At 41.3% G+C, this 21,834-nt stretch overlaps 1 protein-coding gene across 2 annotated transcripts in view; it reads left to right on the top strand.

Moving 5' to 3' along the window:
• Window positions 1-21,834, top strand: part of GPC6 (glypican 6) — a 1,231,564-nt gene that overhangs the window by 1,098,495 nt on the left and 111,235 nt on the right. For both annotated transcript variants that reach the window (NM_001081730.2, XM_059892082.1), the window contains exon 5: window positions 11,776-11,906. In NM_001081730.2, the coding sequence (NP_001075199.2) occupies window positions 11,776-11,906 (131 nt within the window). The remainder of the gene's footprint in view (window positions 1-11,775; window positions 11,907-21,834) is intronic.

Raw genomic sequence — 21,834 nt, forward strand, 5'->3', positions numbered from 1 at the left:
CTGCTGGCAATGTCAGGGAAGAGATTACAGAGCAGCAAGACCAGAGTGGGAGAGTGATTAGTGAGAAAAATAAGAATATAGTCCAGAGAGAGATACATATTTTCATTGTTTGATGGTTCTTACGAATCAAAATTCTACAAACGGAAATGTCTTAACCACAGACTTGCCTTAAACATCAAGAGCGAAAAAAAAAATTTTAACTCTCCTTTTGGTGGTTTCATGGAGGCAGACATTTGTTAAAATGAATTCAATTGCGCACTTTACTAGGTGAATTTTGCTTTATATCACTTATATCCCTATAGAGCCATACATTTTTAAAATTAAAACTGTCTTTAATAAGGAAAAACAAAAGAAACCCTGAAATGTGGTGTGGACTTTCTGACTAGGGAAGTTCCAATTTTCTACTCTCAAGGCTGCACTGTTTCCTGGTTATTCAGATCCTGTCTGCCTGCTGCTGTGGTGTATCCATCAGTTCCCCTAGCTGGGTTCTCCTGAAACTCATTCCTGTCCAAGATCTCACAAGAATTTTAATTAATTGATTTGAGTGAAAGCAAGGGCTTCTCTGGTGGCTGAGACAGTAAGGAGTCTACCTGCAATGCAGGAGACCTGGGTTCGATCCCTGGGTTGGAAGATCTCTTGGAGAAGGGAATGGCAATCCACTCCAGTATTCTTGCCTGGAAAATCTCACGGACAGAGGAGGCTGGTGGGCTGTAGTCCATGAGATCGCAAAGAGTCTGACACAGCTGAGCAACCAACACACATACAAAGTCTCTATAACTCAGTGTACCCGTCCCCAGCAAGCCACAGAGTAAAGCAGAGCCTTATAACACTTCCCTGTCATGACTGGGTCATAAAAGAGCCGATACATAGACACTGAAACAGGTTTTTATTATTGTTATTATTATTACTACTACCGATGAGTAACTGAGTGCCAATGAAGGAATTCCCCAGGGTGCTTTTAAAATAGCTTGATTTAAAAAAAAAAAATTCTTTTGTCTGCTTCTCAGTGGGAAAAAGTATCTTAGTTAAGTTTAAACAATGTTACTGCAGATATAAGAGTAAGCACTGCTTCTAAAGAAAAGCAAAATAGGGCCCTATGGACTTCTGATAAAGCAAGAAAGTAGATTGTGCTTATAGATTTCATTTTCCAAGAGTAGATTATTAGGACAAATTTTAAAGATTTAATGAGAACTTTGAAAGGACGTGTTATTATTTACATTCAAACTTTCCCCAAAGAAAGAAAAATATATTTTTAATGTTAATGTATTTTATCTTTGTCAGTTCAAAAAGATTCTAAACACCACAAAGCTGGCAATCATGCACTGTTTCTGTGCCCCACCCCCTGGGACCAGCAATTCGTAGTGCCATAGTGACACTCCTTGGCACATAACAGATATTTATTAGGTTGCTGCTGCTGCTACTGCTGCTAAGTCACTTCAGTAGTGTCTGACTCTGTGCGACCCCATAGACGGCAGCCCACCAGGCTCCCCCGTCCCTGGGATTCTCCAGGCAAGAATACTGGAGCGGGTTGCCATTTCCTTCTCCAATGCATGAAAGTGAAAAGTGAAAGTGAAGTCGCTCAGTCGTGTCCGACTCTTAGCGACCCCATGGACTGCAGCCCACCAGGCTCCTCCGTCCACGGGATTTTCCAGGCAAGAGTACTGGAGTGGAGTGCCATTGCCTTCTCCATTTATTAGGTTAAGCTTACTTCAACTGAACTTTCATTTTTTTTCCAGCTTTATCAAGATATAATTGATACATAACATTGTGTAAGTTTAAGGCATATAGCACAATGGTGTAATACATGGGTATTTTGCAAAATGATTATCAGAATGAAATTAGCTAACACATTCATCACCTCGCATAGTTACCCTTTGTGTGTATGTTCACATGTGGTGAGAACTTTTAAAATTCACTCTCTTAGCAACTTTCAGGCATTCAATACAATTCCATTAAGTATATTCACCATGCTGTACACCACATCCTCAGGACTTATTCCTATAACTGGAAGTTTGTACCTTTTGACCATGTCTATCCATTTCCCTAGGCTTCCCTAGTGGCTCAGATGGTAAAGAATCCTCCTGCCAATGCAAAAGACCCAGGTTCAATCCCTGAGTTGGGAAGATCCCCCTGGAGAAGGGAATGGCAGCCCACTGTAGTATTCTTACCTGGAGAATTCCATGGACGGAGGAGCCTGGTGGGCTGCACTCCATGGGGGTCACAAAAAGTTGGACATGGCTAAGCATGCATGCGAGCGTGTGCACATACACACACATGCAAGCATGCACACACACATCTCTTTCCCCACCCCTTCACAATTGAACTTTCAAAATTATTTCTACTCTGTTGTTACTTACACAAAGACTAATAACATCTCATTTTAAAAGAAAGTCTTTCTCTTCTTGCCTCCCCTAAAACATTTTGAAAATCACTTTCCTCCAGGTTATAATCAGTAGCATTCAACAAAGTTATTTCTGATTTTACATCTCCTTTTATCAAAAGATAAATTTAAAAGATGTGTCTAATCATATGAAATCCTACTTAATATTTCTATCCCAGAGGCACAAAGCCTTCAGGAGTCCCTGCAGCAAGATGGTTTTAATCCAATGCCATCCAGAGATGAGAGATAATGGCTGGTTCCTTGTGTCAGAGACTTGCTCTTCATAAAGTCAAGTACTTAGAGAAAAATCTACATCTTTACCTTCTTCCAAACCTGCTCTCTGTCTTGCTAGCTCCTACTTACATCCCAGGGGAAACAGCTGATTCTGAGACTAGCCAACCCTGCATTTGACGTACAGTAACACTGTATTGAAACAATACACTGTATTGAAACAACAAATGCAGGCTTAGAACGGTTCTTTTTGTATGTTCCCTGGGTCTGGAAGATCCCCTGGAGAAGGCAATGGCACCCCACTCCAGTATTCTTGGCTGGAAAATCCCATGGACGGAGGAGCCTGGTAGGCTGCAGTCCATGGGGTCGCTAGAGTCGAACATGACTGAGCGACTTCACTTTCACTTTTCACTTTCATGCATTGAAGAAGGAAATGGCAACACACTCCAATGCTCTTGCCTGGAGAATCCCAGGGATGGGGAAGCCTGGTGGGCTGCCATCTCTGGGGTCTCACAGAGTCGGACACGACTGAAGTGACTTAGCAGTAGCAGCAGCAACACTGTATTGAAACGCAGTGCAGGCTTAGAACAGTTCTTTTTGTATGTTCCCTGGGTCCGGAAGATCCCCTGGAGAAATGAATGGCTACCCACTCCAGTATTCTTGGCTGGAGAATCCCATGGACAGAGGAGCCTGGTGGGCTACAGTCCATGGGATCGCAAACAGTCTGACACGACTGAGCCACTAACACTTTCACTTTAGTGGTTGGAAACAGGGGTTACATCATTAATGTTGTTTGTCAGATATTTATTGACTAGAGATCTGAATAATTTGAATCCTGTCAAATAAATTATAGGAAAAATATCCCCAAGTATTTTGTAAATATTGTAATTGGGCTACTCCAATATTCTGTTGCTACAAAATAAATTATCCCTAAATTTAGCAACTTAAAACAACAATGGTATTATTATAAACTACAGAACAGTGAATCAGGAATTTGGGAAGCCTCAGCTAGCTCATTCTTCTGCCCCACGTGGGGTCACTAGGTGGTAATCAGCTGGTAGATAGACTGGTCGAGTTGGCCTCACTCACATGCCTGGCACCCTGGCAGGAGTCTTAGTCCACTGGAGCTTCTCTAACAAAAATATCAAAGATTGAGTGGCTGAAACAGAAAGCATCTCTCTCACACAGTTCTGAGTGCTGTAAAGTTCAGGGTCAAGACACTGGTGGATTGTGTCAGGTGAAGCCTGCTCCTGGTCCACAGGCTGCCACCCTCACTGTGTCCTCACGTGGTGGGAAGGACAGGGGAGCCATGTGGGTCCTTTAATAAGGACACTAATCCCACTCATGAAGGCTCAGGCCTCTCGACCTAATCACCTCCCAAAGGCCCCGCCCCTAAATGCCATCACCTAGGGGATTAGGTGTCAACATATGAATTATTGGGAGGACTCAAGTATTTTGTCTATAACAGCAAGCATGGCTAGTAACCTGGGCCCAGTAGGGACTATCCCCTGGAGTGCCTACATGTGGCCAGACCAACATGGGGACCTCAGATAGAGTCTCACAAGACAGAAAGTGGAAGCTGCAGTCTGATCATTTCCTGCTCCGGAAATCAAGTGTCCCTTGCAGTGCATGCTGTAGTAGTCACTGCAGTGACAGAGCCCACCCTGATTCAGGGGGACGAGATACAAACCCCACCTCTACTTCCCAGGTTGCACCAGTGATAAAGAACCCGTCTCCAATGCAGGAGACACAAGAGACATGAGTTCGATCCCTGGGTTGGGAAGATCTCCTGGAGCAGGAAATGGCAACCCACTCCAGGTATTCTTGCCTAGAAAATCCTATAGACGGAGGAACCTGGTGGGCTACAGTCTATGGGGTCACAAAGAGTTGGACACAGGACTGAGCTGCATACACACACACACACCCCTCGATGGAAAGTGAGTCAGAATTTATAGTGATCCTTAATTGGCAAAGGGGCACCATGTGAGAAAACACTGAAGTTTTGTATCTCTTGGTATAATAAACTCATCCATCAAAAAGCAGCTACTATGAAAATATTAATTTAACATACAAAAAAGTACCAGTTATACATCTTAAAGGCATTCATGTATATTTTACGACCCAGCTCCTCACATCACTTGCTGTCAATACATCCACCAAAATATCTTGCCAGGTGGTCCTCTCCTTTCTGCTTCTACTGCCCAGAGATAGTGCCATATAGCTGCTAACCTTTGTTGTGCACCAGGCCTTGTGCTAACATCTTTCCAGGCACTATCTCATTTGATTCCTCATGCACACTATAGGTGGAGGTTGTCACAATCTCTACTTCATAGATGAAGAAAATGGGACTCTGTGAATTAAGTGACACATGTTATCTCTCAGACTTTCAATGGATGAACCTAAATGGAAACTGAATCACCTGACTCCATCTAACCAGAGTTGGGTTTACTCACTCCTAACCAGAAAGTCCATGCTGACGTGAGTGGAATGCCTTGACCCCGAGGTGCAGCTTTGCCTGCACCCTTTGAGTGGGCACATTCTTGCTGAGCTGCTACACATGCCTCTTGTGCTAAAAGGGTCATCATATTTCTCTCTGCATCAAAACCTTATGCTAAGATACCAGCTACTTCTGTTGTTGTTTACTCGCTAAGTTGTGTCCAGCTCTTTTGTGACCCGCCAGGCTCCTCTGTCCATGGGATTTCTCAGGCAAGAATACAGGAGTGGATTGCCATTTCCTCCTCCAGGGGATCTTGCTGACCCAGGGAGCAAACCTGAGTTTCCTGCACGGCAGGCTGATTCTTTACCACTAAGCCCCCAGGGAAGCCCCCAGTTACTTCTGCTGCTGCTGCTAAGCCACTTCAGTCGTGTCCAACTCTGTGCAACCCCAGAGACGGCAGCCCACCAGGCGCCCCCATCCCTGGGACTCTCCAGGCAAGAACACTGCAGTGGGTTGCCATTTCCTTCTCCAATGCATGAAAGTGAAAAGTGAAAGGGAAGTCGCTCAGTCGCATCCGACTCTTAGTGACCCCATGGACTGCAGCCTACCAGGCTCCTCCATCCATGGGATTTTCCAGGCAAGAGTACTGGAGTGGGATGCCATTGCCTTCTCTGACTCCGTCTAAATAACATTAGAAACAAAAGTTATGTATACTGCTTGAGCAAGACAATAGTCTTTTGTTTAAAGAGAAACAAAACGGACAACACGGAAGCTATGCACAGAAAGGACCAGCTGGTCATTAGCTGACATACTCAAACTGGCCTAGTTTAATTGGCAATAGATAACAGCTCCAAGAGCATAGTTAAAAATAATGTTCCGAATATTTCAAAATATAAATGGCACGGAGATAATTAAGATAGCATAGGATGGCAGCCTCTGGAGGAAGTTATGACCATGTTCTGACTTAATTGGTTTCAGAGAAACTTACCAACTACTGCCTTGGTGTCATAAAAGTCTTGTGTGTTTTCTTTGCTTTGGGAGGAGAGAGAGGCATGGTTTCCCTGGCCCCAAAGGAGAGAAAAGATTCTCCTGACACTTGGGGAGCTTGACTGCTGACAGACTTGCCCAGCAGGTGGGAGGCACACCAGTCAAGTGGGGATGTGCTTGGCTGCTCAGTGGGCCACGGAGGTACCACACAGATCCTCTCACCATCTGGGCTCTGGGGCACGAGGAAGAGCCACCATCCGCTTGCACGCCGGTTCCAAGTCCCAGCGCTGAGGACTCAGGCTGCCCTTCACTGCTACTTTCTCACCTTGCAGTGTGTCTAAACTAGACTCCTAAAGGCAGCTGCTGTGAGCATAACCTTTACATGGAAGCACAAAATATTAGAGGAATTTTCTGAAAAGCTGCTTTTCTTTTTGTGACCCTGGGGAATCCCGTCATGTATATTTAGAACAATGGAAAAGGGGATTTTGTTGGGGGCAGGGATGATTATATTGTAAGGAGACATATATATTTTTTCTGCTTATGGTTGTCTGTTGTTGCTGTGTTGTATGGTCGCAAAGTTGTGTCCAACTCTTTGTGATCCCATGAACTGCAACATGCCAGGCTTTCCTGTCCTTCACTGTCTCCCAGGGCTTGCTCAAAGTCATGTCTATTGAGCCACTGATGCCATCCGACCAGCTCATCCTCTGTTGCCCCTTTATCCTCCTGTTTATCTGGCCCTCTGTCAACCAACCTGTTTTCACAAACAACTTTGTAATAGAGAATTTTAAGTCCAGAAAACCAGCACTTACTTTCCTCTGCTAGCCTTGCTCTCATTCTAACCAAAAACCTGGGTGTGACTATAATCAGTGCACACATGTTATTTTATCCAAATATTTCCACACAATTTTATCTGTGCTTTTCCAAGATTTGGAAGAATGCATGTATTTCTTTATGAAAGCAACACAGTGTTTCAGTATATTGGTATATATTATACTAGTTAACGATTTATCAACAGATAATTCAGTTAATAAGAACTTCTGTAGTTGATCAACACAATGTGCTGTGCATAGTCGCTCAGCTGTGTCTGACTCTTTGCACCCCTATGAACTGTAGCCCGCCAGGCTCCTCTGTCCATGGGGATTCTCCAGACAAGAATACTGGAGTGGGTTGCCATGCCCTCCTCCAGGGGATCTTCCCAACCCAAGGATCAAACTCAGGTCTCCTGCACTGCAGGCCGATTCTTTACCATCTGAGCCACCATTCTTTGTGTGTGTGTGGTTAAAAAAAAAAAAACCACATAACATGAAATCCACCCTCTTAACAAATGTTTCAGGGAGCACTACAGTATGGTTAACTCCATGCACATTTCTACTCTTAATAATGGTTCTGAGGTTTTGAGTCAATCATTGAGTCTTCAAAGGAGAATCTAATTTTCCTTTGTAAAGTGATTTTTTAATGAATTTTTTAAAAATTAGTAATAGCCTAAACCAGATAGCTTAAAGTAGCATATTATGACCGGTGATCTAAATTAAAAGGAAAATAAGCTACTATATAAAATAAACAACATGATCTTACTATATAGCACAAGAAACTATAGTCAATAGCCAGTAATAAACCATGAAGGAAAAGAATATGAAAACAGTGCATGCATATGTATGTATAAGTGAATCACTTTGCTGTATACCAAAAGTAACATAGTGAATCAGCTATACTTCAATAATAAATAAATTTTTAGAAATCAATAAATATATATTTATTTACAGCAAAAATGTATCACCTTAAATTAATTTGTGTAAAAAGCAGATGAATCAAGATGAAAAATGGAACTTCAAGGCCAAGCAATCTGAATGAATATGGCCATTTGGTAACATGTTTAATAAATGGGATCATCAGTAGGATGGCCTATTTCCAAGGTCAAGGAGGCAAATGGGGTCAAAAAAGAGGAGCTGAGTTTGCAGATCCAGGAAGCAAAAAGCTGAGCTCTGTGGTGACAGAGGAACACGGAACTAAAGATTGAAATCACCAAAGAGAAACTCCTTGACTTTATGATATGAATCGAATGGCTTTGTGCCTTACCTATTAAAGGGAATGTCAGGTAAAGAGGGACTGGTTGAATTTAAACAAGAGAAACTTCTCAGAGATATTTTAGACCCCGTCATTGCAAATTGAGACAATATACTGATTCCTTATGATCCAATGCAAAGCTCGTCCTTTCTACCCAGAACACAACTGACTAAGACATCTGATATAGCTAATGTTATTACTGTCTCAACTCAACCCATTCCTGTTGGATAAATATTCCATGATAGGCCAGTACTCTTTGTGTAATGATTTATTCAAATACTTCTCTAAAACATGCAATTAAGGATCCCATAGTTATCACTTCCTTTAACTGCATACAGTGGATGACTCCCTAGGGCCAATTCTTTTTCCTTTATAAGGATTCCTTGTCCTTCTATTTTAATAGCAGGAGACACCTGTCTAGAGAATCATGGGCTTCCCTGGTGGCTCAAATGGTAAAGAATCTGCCTGCAAAGCAGGAGACCCAGATTCCATCCCTGGGTCAGGAAGATCCCCTGAAGAAGGGAACGGCTACCAACTCTAATACTCTTACCTGGAGAGTTCCATGGACAGAAGAGCCTGACAGGCTACAGTCCATGGGTTGCAAAGAGTAGGACATGACTGAGAGACTATCACTTTCCTGTCTAGAGAAACTTGCTCATCTGTCATAAGTAATCTTCATCAAAAAGCCTCTTGAAGAGTCTAACAATACAGGGGATTATTTTTATAAATACACAAAATAGATATAAAAACATAAAAGAAACAGAGCAACTTTCAGGGCAACTTTCAAAGCCTTAAAGAAAGGACTTTCTTGGTGTTCCAGGGACTTAGACTTCACTCTCCCAATGCAGAAGACCTGGGTTTATATGCTGCAAATAAAGTTCCCACAGGATGCAACTGAAAGATCCTGCATGCCACAATGAAGATCAAAGATCCCTGTGCCACAACTAAGACCAGGGCAGCCAAATTAGTAAATAAACAGACAAAAACTAAAGGAGAAGACATCTTTTTTTGGTGGGGGGAGGACTTGCCCTACAGCTAGCAGGGCCTTAGTTTCCCAACCAAGGATGGAACCAATGCCCTCGGCAGTGAAAGCAAGGGGTCTTAACCACTGGATCACTAGGAAAATCCACCAAAACATCTTTAATATCCAAATACTACAACCAAACAGTGTGCATCCTCTGTCCATTGTTGTTCCACTGCTCCATCACGTCTGACTCTTTGCAACCCCGTGGACTGCAGCACGCCAGGCTTCCCCATCCTTCACTGGCTCCCTGAGTTTGCTCAAACTCATGTCCATTGAGTCAGAAATGCCATCCAACCATCTTATCCTCTGTCGATCCATCTCCTTTTCAATCCTTCCCAGCATCAGGGTTTTTTCAAATGAATCAGTTCTTCGCATCAGGTGGTCAAAGTATTGGAACTTCAGCTTCAGCATCCGTCCTTCCAATGAATATTCAGGGTTGACTTCCTTTAGGATGGACTGGTTGGATCTCCTTGCAGTCCAAGGGACTCTCAAGGATCTTGTCCAGCACCACAGTTCAAGAGCATTAGTTGCCAGACTATTAGGTCATGAAGATCCAGAGAAATGACCACTTTGTTGTAAGGTTCTGATGTGACATTCACAAATAGGTCTGTGATAAGGGGGGGAAAATCAGCAAATTTGTTATTAGAGTTTATAATGAGTCTTTGTTCACACATCAGTTTCCCATGTCATTGTCCATGAGAGTAATATGGACCAAGCACTGGGGGTGAGGATGGAAGCAGGACCTCCTGATTTTCTAGTGTGGCTCTGGATGCTTCTAGTCTCCATCATTCCATAGCAAGGAGATCAAGGACCCAGGTGTTAGGTCTGGCAGAGACAGCCTGTTGATACTGTCAAAGCTGATGTTTTTCACAAACCCTGGTGCCCTTTAAAGACGTGACTCTGCTTCCCAGACAGTCCTTTCTTATAAAAATTCATCTATCTTAAAAGGCTTTTCACTTGCCTAATTCATACCTACTTATAACCCTGAAAAATGTTTGATGTTGGCCTTTGGTGGAGCATGGTAGGATATGTAATAAAAATAAAATTTGTTTTCTTCACATCAATGCTATGAAGCAGCTACTATAAACAGTATGTTACATTAATAATATGTTACATTTAGAAAGCAGATTATACAATATCCACACAGTATATTTTCAGTTGCATGCTTAAAATATTCATGCACAGAGGGGGAAAAAAACAACATAGGGCATATACCAAAGTGTTTATAGTGTTATTCTGGGAAGTGGGATTGTGGGTGTATTTCTCTCCTTCATGTTTCTTTTCTATATTTTCTAAGTGTCTGATGATAAACATGTATTCATTTGAAAGGGGCAACATTTTAAGATTGGTTTCCAAGTGCTTTACCAATTGAAAACCCTGACAAATTTTGAGGCAACATGTTAAAAGTCTAGGCTGTTCTGTCTTTCATTGTAGCTGCTGGTCTCAAATGGACAGTGTTAATTATATTTAAATTAGTTAAAGGGAAAATAATTTATTCACCATTTAATTATTCAGTCACATTTGCCACATTTCAAGTTTCAGTAGCCACATTTTCATCATACAAAAAATTCTATTCCACAGTCCTGATGGAGACAAGTTAGCAAACTATGCTGGTTACCAACCTGGGCCAATTTGCAGTGGCAAAGGAATGGTCCTCCTTATCACTTATTATTATTACAGTGCCACTCATTATAGACACTGGGAGAGTCCTCATCCGAGGTCCCTTTATGCACTTCACTAATCTTTGGCCCAGTGAGCTAGAGATTTCTCCCACAGTCATCCGGGTGTTAGTGGCAGGTTGGGAACCCAGAGCAACTCACCCCTATTTTATAACTCTCATCTCCTTATCATTGTGATGATCTTCTCCAGAAAACTAAATCTTCCCAAGCTGTACTTCAGTTCAGTATCATTTCATAGACATTTTTGAAAGCTTACAATGTGATAGACACAGTAATAAGCCTTGAATATGAAAAACCAGAGACTTCCCTGGTGGTTCAGACAGTAAAGAATCAGCCTGCAATGCAGGAAACCCAGGTTCAATCCCTGGGTTGGGAAGATCCCCCAGAGAAGGGAATGGCTACCCACTCCAATATTCTTGACTGGAGAAAAACCAAGGAAGAGAAGTTTCTCTATTCCTAAAGTGTAACAAGGTGTTAAAAACAGGGCATGCTAGATAGAGTGACACCACCAAGTAGGGACAAGTCTGTTCTTGGAAAATCTAGCAATGCTTCCTCCACCTAGTTATGCTTGAGTCTTGACATTTGAACATCCTCCAGACTCTCAAATTTACACTTCAATAGTCTCCATGTTCTCCATACTCCAGAAGAAAAGAGATTAACTCCACTTTTGAACCTGATCTAATTTTTTTTAAACTTCACTTGAAAGAGCTAGGTATATTCAACTCTTTTAATTTGAACTTACTTTCTCATTTTGGGGCCAGGTTCTATACTTGTAAAATAGTTTTAAACCTTCAAGTGAAATAAAATACTCTTTTAAGACTGAGTCATCCATTCCATTTTGAACTATATAAAAGCAAATACCAAATTTGAAAGAGTGATCATTTTTCAGCCAGTCATGTGGGAAGTGTTGCAATACAGGTTAGAAGCTGGAGTTCCCAGTTCTCAAATCAATCATGTTCCTATATTTTAACAGATGCCATGCTCTTGGTGGCAGAGCGACTGGAAGGACCATTCAACATTGAGTCGGTCATGGACCCAATAGACGTCAAGATCTCTGAGGCCATTATGAACATGCAGGAAAACAGCATGCAAGTGTCTGCAAAGGTATTTGCCTTAGTCATTTATCTAATAAGCAAAGGGTAGTCACCTAAAAACGAAGTAACTAGATACGTTGACTGGGATTGCAAACTCTAATATGTTGTCCGTGAGCTTTTCCTGTCGCATGACAAATTTGCTACTTCATTAAAACTGTCTAACAAAAGGGCATTAAGAAAGGAAATAAGCTTTTCCTTTGCAGTTCCTCAATCATGAAGAAATTATTGGCTGCTAAAAAGTTTTAGAGAGCCCCAAGTATATTGACTAATCCCTCACATTTGTGAGCAATTTGGGGAAAAGTTGCTTTTTAATGGTTGTGATTTCTGCACACCCTCACCCTATTCTCTCTCTCTAGGAACTTCTAATTACGTCCTCAGCTGTGCAAACCAGGCAAATGTTCTCTCCGTTCACTCGTAAATTATTAAACATTCCATCTGACTTCCTTTTTTAAGACGATAATGTAACCCTCATTAATGAATCGTCAGAGGAAAATGCCGATTTGTATAAAGTCAAACACACATTTTTAAAAAATAGTAAGTTTTTATAAATCAAACAAGACAGATTCTGGATTTTCAGCTGCAGAACATAAATATCAAGTGCACAATTTTTAAAATTTTTAGAAAAATTTTATTGGAGTATAGTTGATTTACAATGTTGTGTTAATTTCAGGTGCAGCCAAGTGAATCAGTCATATACATGCGTATATCCGCTCTTTTTAAAATTCTTTTTCCATATACGCCATTACAAAGTATTGAGTAGATAGAGTTCCCTGTGCTCTACAGTAGGTCCTTATTAGTTATTTATTTTATATATAATATTATGTATATGTCGGTCCGTCTAGTCAAGGCTATGGTTTTTCCTGTGGTCATGTATGGATGTGAGAGTTGGACTATGAAGAAGGCTGAGCGCCGAAGAATTGATGCTTTTGAACTGTGGTGTTGGAGAAGACTCTTGAGAGTCCCTTGGACTGCAAGGAGATCCAATCAGTCCATTCTGAAGGAGATCAGCCCTGGGATTTCTTTGGAAGGAATGATGCTAAAGCTGAAACTCCAGTACTTTGGCCACCTCATGCAAAGAGTTGACTCATTGGAAAAGACTCTGATGCTGGGAGGGATTGGGGGCAGGAGGAGAAGGGGACAACAGAGGATGAGATGGCTGGATGGCATCACTGACTCGATGGACGTGAGTCTGATTGAACTCCGGGAGTTGGTGATAGACAGGGAGGCCTGGCGTGCTGCGATTCATGGGGTCACAAAGAGTCAGACAGGACTGAGCGACTGAACTGACCTGATCTGATCCCAATTTTCTAATTTATCACTCCCCCTCTTACCTCCTGGTAACCAGAAGTTTGTTTTCTACATCTTTCAGTCTATTTCGGATTTGTAGATAAGTTCACTTGTCCTATTTTTTCAGAATCCTCATATAAGTGATATCATATGATATTTGTCTTTCTCTGTCTGACTTACTTTACTCAGTGTGACAGCCTCTAGGTCCATCCATGATGCCACAAATGGCATTATTTCATTTTTATTATTTCGTTCATTATTTTGTTCTCTCTTATGACGGAGCAATATGCCACTGTACATAAGTACCACCTCTTCTTTATCCATTTCTCTGTTGATGGACATTTAAGTTGCTTCCGTGCCCTCAGAATGGGAGAAAATATTTGCAAAAAATTATTAAAGCAACTGACAAAGGATTAATCTCCAAAATATATAAACAGCTTATATAGCTTGATATAAAAAAGAAACAAATAACCCAATCAAAAAGTGGGGGGAAGATCTAAATAGACATTCCTCCAAAGAAGATATACAGGCCAGTAGGCACCTGAAAAGATGCTCAATAATACACATTATTAGAGAAATGCAAATCAAAATGACAACGAGGTATCACTTTATATCAATCAGAATGGTCAAAAATTATCAAAAAATCTGCATACAATAAATGCTGGAGAGGGTGTGGAGAAAAGGAAACCTTCCTACACTGTTGGTGGGAATTGAACTTGATATAGCCACTATGGAGAACAGTATGCGCGTGAGTGTGTGTGTGAGTGTATGTGTGTGTGTGTGTGTGTGTGTGTGCACACACGCCTGTGTGTGCTCAGTCATGTCCGACTCTCTGCGACCCCCTGGACTATAGCCTGCCAAGCTCCTCTGTCCATAGGATTTTCCAGGTAAGAATACTGGAGTGGGTTACCATTTCCTTCTCCAGGGTATCTTCCCTACCCAGAGATCAAATCCGTGTCTCCTGTGTCTTCTGCATTGTAGGGCAGGTTCTTTACTACTGAGCCACCTGAGAAGCCCTCGGAGAACAGTATAGAGGTTCCTTAAAAAACTAAAAGTATAGCAACATATGACCCAGCAATCCCACTCAAGGGCATATATTCAGAGAAAACAATAATTCGAAAAGATATGTGCACCCCAATGGTCATTGCAGCACTACTTACAATATCCAGGAAATGGAAGTGCACAATTTTTATTTATCCCCACCCAGTTGAAAACAAATAGGACCCACCATAAGCAAAATTTAAAAGTTTGAAATGAGTCTCCAGCCTTTCCTTCATCACCCCTTTTATCCACACTGATGACCACACAATGCCCTTCTGTTCGTTTTTACCAGTCTCCCTGTTCTGAAACACTACCCAAAACTGCACCGGTCCTTTAAAGCTGATGATGGAGTGATTGCATTTTAACTGAAAGTTATTCATATAAAAATATGTCAGACAAAGAGCTGCAAATACTAACTCTCTTCAGTATTTAAACTCCTTTGTGAAAAAGATTTCAAATATAATCAAGGAGAAAGAGAGAGGTGGTGGTGAAAAATTGCAGAGCAGAAAGAAACCCATGGAATCTGACGAGGTCTCCTTGGCTGAGTGTGAATCAGACTAGCTTTGGACTTTTCAGGGAGCACTGGTAGAAAATAGGATGAGAAAGAATCTGGCCTGGGCCCCTTTCTCTCTCTTTGAAAGATGAGAGGGGCTGAGAGTTTCATAATCCTAACTTCCAGGTTTTAGTGCGCTTCGGTTGCGTCTGTGCTCAGTCATTCAGTCATGTCTGACTCTTCGTGACCCCATGGACTGTATCCTGCCAGGCTCCTCTGTCCATGGATTCTCCAGGCTAGAATACTGGAGTGGGTTACCATTTCCTTCTCCAGGGGATCTTTCCCAAGAGGGATTGAATCCACATCTCTTGCACTGGCAGGCAAGTTCTTCACCACTAGCCAACCAGTCCATTCTAAAGGAGATCAGTCCTGGGTGTTCTTTGGAAGGACTGATGATAAAGCTGAAACTCCAGTACTTTGGCCACCTCATGCGAAGAGTTGACTCATTGGAAGAGACTCTGATGCTGGGAGGGATTGGGGACAGTAGGAGAAGGGGATGACAGAGGATGAGATGGCTGGATGGCATCACCTACTCAATGGACATGCTGCTGCTGCTGCTAAGTCGCTTCAGTCGCATCCGACTCTGTGCGACCCCATAGACAGGAGCCTATTAGGTCCACTGTCCCTGGGATTCTCCAGGCAAGAACACTGGAGCGGGTTGCCATTTCCTTCTCCAATGCATGAAAGTGAAAAGTGAAAGTGAAGTCGCTCAGTCGTGTCCGACTCTTAGCGACCCCATGGACTGCAGCCTACCAGGCTCCTCCGTCCATGGGATTTTCAAGGCAAGAATACTGGAGTGGGGTGCCATTGCCTTCTCCACAATGGACATGAGTTTGAGTGAACTCCAGGAGTTGGTGATGGACAGGGAGGTCTGGCGTGCTGTGATTCATGGGGTGGCATAGAGTTGGACATGACTGAGCGACTGAACTGAACTGAGGGCTACCTGGGAGCTTGTGTTAACCTGTGTAAAAGAAAAAAACAAGAATGCTCCAAAGTTCTATCACCTATTGAAAAAATAGCATATTTGGGAGTTCCATGAAAATCTATTTTCTTTCTTTCCTGTGGGGGTGGGGGGAGCAGTTATCTATCCCTCTCAAATCTATTGCCTAGAAACCAACTAATGTTATTTTTTTTTAACTTTTTAAAATTTTGTATTGGGGTATAGCCAATTAACAGTGTTGTGATAATTTCAGTTGAACAGCAAAGGGACTCAGTCATACATATACATGTATGCATTCTCCCCCAAACTCCCCTCCCATCCAGGCTGCCACATAACATTGAGCAGAGTTCCCTGTTGGAGTAGGTCCCTGTTGGTTATCCATTTTTAAATGTAGCAGTGCATACATATTCATCCCAAACTCCCTAACTATCCCTTCCTCCCAGCAAACATAAGTTCATTCCTCTAAGTCTGTGAGTCTCTTTCTGTTTTGTAAGTAAGTTCATTTGGTGGTTCAGATGGTAAAGGATCTGCCTGCAATGCTGGAGATACATACACATCAATCCCTGGACTGGGACAATCCCCTGAAGAAGGAAATGGCGATCCACTTCAGTTTTCTTGTCTGGAGAATCCCATGGACAGAGGAACCTGGCAGGCTACAGTCCGTGGTTGCAAAGAGTCAGACATGACTGAGCACGTGCGCACCCAGAGTCACACAGTCTTAATGTAGAGAAAAGGAGATGGAACGAGTTAGGAAGAAGAAACAAGAGGACAGCTAAGCTAAGCTCTGCAGGAAAGAGGAATGGGAGGTGGCATCTGATCTTGAGGACAGTATGGAGAAAGGACCAAAGCCAACTTTTAATATAGTGGAGGGGAGGGTGAGTAAGTGGCTGAAATTTGGACAAATTTAGCAGGAAACACCAACAGGATCTGCTGATGGAGTGGACATGTTCTGAAAAAGGTTTCATTTCTTCAAGGCAATGGAATTCGGAAACATGTAGTTTCATTTTCCATATAAGCCAAATCCATGAAATTATGCATGAACTCAAGTCTAAAATCTACATTCTCACTAGGAACAGAACCAGATGGCTAAATTTTTACTTTTGCCAAAGAACCCTCAGTCATTTTTGATAAACAGTCCTGTCAAATTGGAAATTCTGAATTTCCAGTCTTTGGATGGAGTATTCACATAACCAGTGACTAGGTTAATTTCTGATAGAGAGCTTCTGGTCTCTTTCCTAAATGCAAGGGCCAGACACCCTGAGAGCTGTGAAGCTTACAAATTAAAATCACTTCTTACTCCAGGTTTGACTGGCAACTTCTTCTTGGAAAATCATTTACCTTATTACAGCAGTTACTCATGGAAGCCATTCCTAGAGTCTTGTTAAGTAAAGCAGCAGTGTTTATAACTGGCAGCTCATATTTGTTGAACACTTACTGCCAGGACTCTACTGTGCATTACATGGTTTATATTATGTAATATTTATAACAATGCTTACAATGAGATAGGTCTTCTCCCTTATTTTCCAGATAACACAATCTAAGGCTAAGAAAAGTTAGGGAACTTACAAAGGTCACACGGTGTGTGAAGGAGTACACAGAGGAGTGGCTGACTCCAGAGACCACGTTGCTCATCATTGCATTTTAATGATGCAGGTTCCTAAAAAGCCAATCCCACACAAGGGCAGGATTCAGCAAACATTTGCTGAATAGATCAAGTATTAAAGGAAAGTTCAGTAGCTTTCAGTAAAAACGTGCCCAAGACAGTAAGGAAACAGAGGCAGCAAAGCCAGGAGAATTCAAGTTTTCTACCTTTCTCTCTGATTCCCTTTGCAACTATACCTAAAACTTCTCAACATGCCAAAGACTAATGAAATATTTCTCTTATTAGCTCATTATTCATGCTTCCAACCCTTCCTAGGGTGTTAATAGTACCAAATATGAAATTCTTCTTTTTCTCCCTTCTATCTGAAGGCAAAGATAAACACATTAGTTTCAGGTATGAAATGCCCCTGTACTGCAGTGTGTGTGTGTGTGTGTGTGTGTGTGTTAGTTGCTCAGTCATGTCTGACTCTTTGCAACCCCATGGACACTTCAGACTTCTCTGTCCATAGGATTCTCCAGGCAAGAATACTGGAGTGGGTAGCCATTCCCTTCTCCAGGGGATCTTCCTGACCCAGGGACTGAACCTAGGTGTCCTGCATTGCAGGCAGATTGTTTACCATCTGAGCCACCAGGGAAGCCCTTTTCTAATGCAGTAGTCATCATATATATAGGAGGGAATAGCTCATTTTTTATTGAGTTACAGTTGATATACAATATTATGTAAGTTTCAGGTATAGGAACAACTAAATTTTTGAACCTAATCAGTGAGATCCTGAATTAGTGAAATTACAGATTAATAAAAAGATCTATTGTCACATGTCTGTTCAGACTCAAATCTTGTTTTAGATCTGTTTTTAAAGGCATAGTCATATCCTTTTTCCTCTCCCATTTAGCCCACAGCTAAGCCGTTTGGGGATAAGGCACATGGACATTCCTTTCAAAAAATACATTGATTCTTTGTTACTGTTCAGTTGCTAAGATTGTGTTTGACTCTTCATGAATGCAACATGCCAGGCTTTACAGTCTTTCACCATCTCCCAGAGTTTGCACAAACTCTTGTCCATTGAGTCAGTGATGCCATCCCACCAACTTATCCTCTGTTGCCCCCTTCTACTCCCACTCTCAAGCTTTCCTAGCATCAGGGTCTTTTCCAATTAGTCAGCTCTTTGCATCAGGTGGTCAAAGTATTGGAGTTTCAGCATCAGTCCTTCCAATGAATATTCAGGGTTGATTTCCTTTAGGATTGACTGGTTTGATCTTCTTGCTGTCCAAGGGACTCTCAAGAATGTTCTCCAGCACCACAGTTCAAAAGCATCAATTCTTTGGGGCTCAACCTTCTTCATGGTCCAACTCTCATATCCATACATGACTACTGGAAAAACCATAGCTTTGACTATACAGACATTAGTCAGCAGAGTGATGTCTCTGCTTCTTAATACACTGTCTAGATTGTCATAGCTTTTCTTCCAAGGATAAAGCATCCTTTCATGGCTATACATTGGCTATTCCAAGTTCTATAATCAAGTACAATAGTTTGGTAATAACATTATGGCATTTATTTCAAACTTTTGTGTATCCTTTACATAATATTATGTTGTGTGTGTTACTTATAATTATATAGGGAAGCCCCATATTAACATATAATATTGTTTATATGTGTGTGTGTGTGTATAAGACTAGGGACATAAAGATATTAAAATTTACTTGGTTCCGTTTTTTGTACAAATAATCACTTAGTAACATTGACAATCATCATAGTTACTGTTGGTTGGGCCCCTACTATATTTCATTCGATAGACACCCTTCATGTACCAGGCACAAGAAATATCAGTTCAGTTCAGTCGCTCAGTCGTGTCTGACTCTTTGCAACCCCATGAATTGCAGCACGCCAGGCCTCCCTGTCCATCACCAACTCCCGGAGTCCACCCAAACCCATGTCCATTATGTCGGTGATACCATCCAAGCATCTCATCCTCTATCATCCCCTTCTCCTGCCCACAATCTTTCCCAGCATCAGGGTCTTTTCAAATGAGTCAGCTCTCCCCATCAGGTGGCCTTAGTAGAGGACAAAACAAATTCTCTGCACAAACATCAGTCTCTTTTTAGATGCCTTATGTATTTATTTCAAGTCCTCTGCAATCTTGTAGAGTATTCATTTCCTCATTGTATAAGTAAAGAGTTTTATGTTTAGAGAAATTAAGTTGCTTATCTGAGGTCAGGAATCTAAGAAGTAACAGAGCTGGGATCACAGCCTAGAACTGTCTGATCCAAAGGAAAAGATTATCCCAGCATGCCACAGTTTTCTCAGTATGAATCTCCCCACCAGGACCAGATGCACTGCAGCATTGGAGGAACCAGCCATCTAAGGGAAGGCTGTTGCCAGAAGCCTGCTACTAATGATGATGCAAATGATGAGTATTTCTGATTAATAGGGAAACCTACTGAAGAGAAACACAAGTTGCTAGTTCTTCAAGCTCCAGCCAACACTTATTACATTCACTAAGTTCACAGTCTTTATCAAAGACAAGAAAGGGTCCTCACTATCCCACCACTTCTTTACCCACACAAATCAAAGGAGCTCTGTACTTTACAGGTTTGAGAAAATTCTCCAAAGGAAAGGAGAACAAAACTTGCTGAGTCTCTGCCTGTGAATTTCAGATGTGTTGATAATCTCTTTCCTCTCCTATCAGGAAAGATGAAGCTGATCTCACTCTATATAATTTAACTGTATTAGGAATAATTTCAAATGTAATCCAGGAAAGGATTGGTTTGTCAGATACAATCTAAATTAAGAAGGGAGACTTATTAAATTCCAGTTGAAACCATCATTCAATTAATACTTAGTACAGACTAGGGCAGAATCTATTACAGAAGAGCAGCATGGCCTTCAGTTACTTAATTTTCTCCTGACAATTCTTTCTGAATCTACAGCTCAGATAAAGATGAAAAAACCTAAGAGAACAGAAAGGAGAATATAATACTTTCTGCCTTTAGCGAATGGGTCTTAGTTTCCTCATCTGTAAAGAAAGGGGTTCTTCTAAATGTTCTCTTTCTAGCTCTATCAGTTTAGAGCTTTATGGACATTGTCTCTTCAGTATTAACTAGGTTTTTTTGGCATCCAGATACTTTTCTTTTCTCTGGGTCTTTTTCCTTTTAAAGCATTCAGATATAAATAATATCTTGGAAGTTCACATGGAAAAACATATCTTCCTTCAGATATAAGAACATTGATTAGATTTAGTCTAAGTAAGTATATTTTTATCCCAATAGCAGTTTCCTTTCTTTGAGCCCCTGTAGTACACGTGTGTTTCTTAAGGCAGTGGGCACATTATTCCTTCTGTTGTGATTATTTGTATATTTATCTTCTGCTTCCCAGGATTATAATTATTTTACTCACTCTTACATTCTCCAGAAAGCCATTCTAACATGTCATTTTACACATGGAAGCCACAGTACATTTTTTGCTGGGTTGAATTCAGAACATGAAAGTGTAATATCAGAAAGACCTCAACAATAAGGGAATAGAAAATACCTTCAAATATATTTAAAGTTAGTCTTATATCTTTAAAATAGCATCAGATTTTGACATCAGACCAACCTGGGGTCTGGTTTTTTACTAGTTGTGTGACTTGGGGCAAATTATTTATCTGTATAAACTCAATTAAGTTATACTAAAAATGAGATGCTAGTTGGATCTGCTCATAAAGTTGTTTGAGGGTGAAATGATATGATCCATGTAAAATGCTTAGTGTGGAATAAGTAAAATCAAAACCACTCATCAAAATTAAGTATTTTCATTGTTATTTTTGAAAATAATAGGTGTTGAAAATGATATATAACTTCTAAAGAACTTTGATTGTGGTTTCACCTCATCCATCATGGTCTGTGAGCTTGTCCCTAACACTGATGATCAGAAGAGTCACAAACCTGCATTTAAATCCACTCACGCATAGCGTTACTTTCAATGGCAGGGACTCCATGGAAAGTGACATATTTTTCTGCATAGCCTGAGACATGGCACCTGGCACTGAACAAACGTCAAATCAGCAAGGCCTTTGAAGGAAAATGGGCTTGAGGGAAGAATGGACTGGATCGAGGCAGGAGCAGCAACCCAGCTCCTGTCTGTGCCTGTGGGTGGCACCAATGCCATCAGAGTAAAGGTTTTTAGAGGAATATTAGTGACCTCAGCCTACCATCACCTTATTCTTACATGAAGAAGATAACTGGCCTATTCACTTGACACGTGCCTGATCTCCAAGTAAAAAGCACATGGCCCTACTCTTTATAAAGCTTTGAGCTCTATTTCTATTCCCACTTTAGTTCTGTTTTGAAAAGAAAAGAGCCCACTGTCAATGGTTTCTAGATTCTGAATGTTTTTTCTGTTTATTCAAATTTCAAAGCTCATATTCTGCCTGCCAGCCCTCACTTACTTTAATAATATTCCACCAAGAAGCAGTGACCTTGAAACATCTTTGGTTCTTTGATTTCTTCATTTCACTACAGAAAACCATAATC

Source organism: Bos taurus, chromosome 12 (assembly GCF_002263795.3).
Source record: "Bos taurus isolate L1 Dominette 01449 registration number 42190680 breed Hereford chromosome 12, ARS-UCD2.0, whole genome shotgun sequence".
Taxonomy (NCBI): Eukaryota; Metazoa; Chordata; class Mammalia; order Artiodactyla; family Bovidae; genus Bos; species Bos taurus.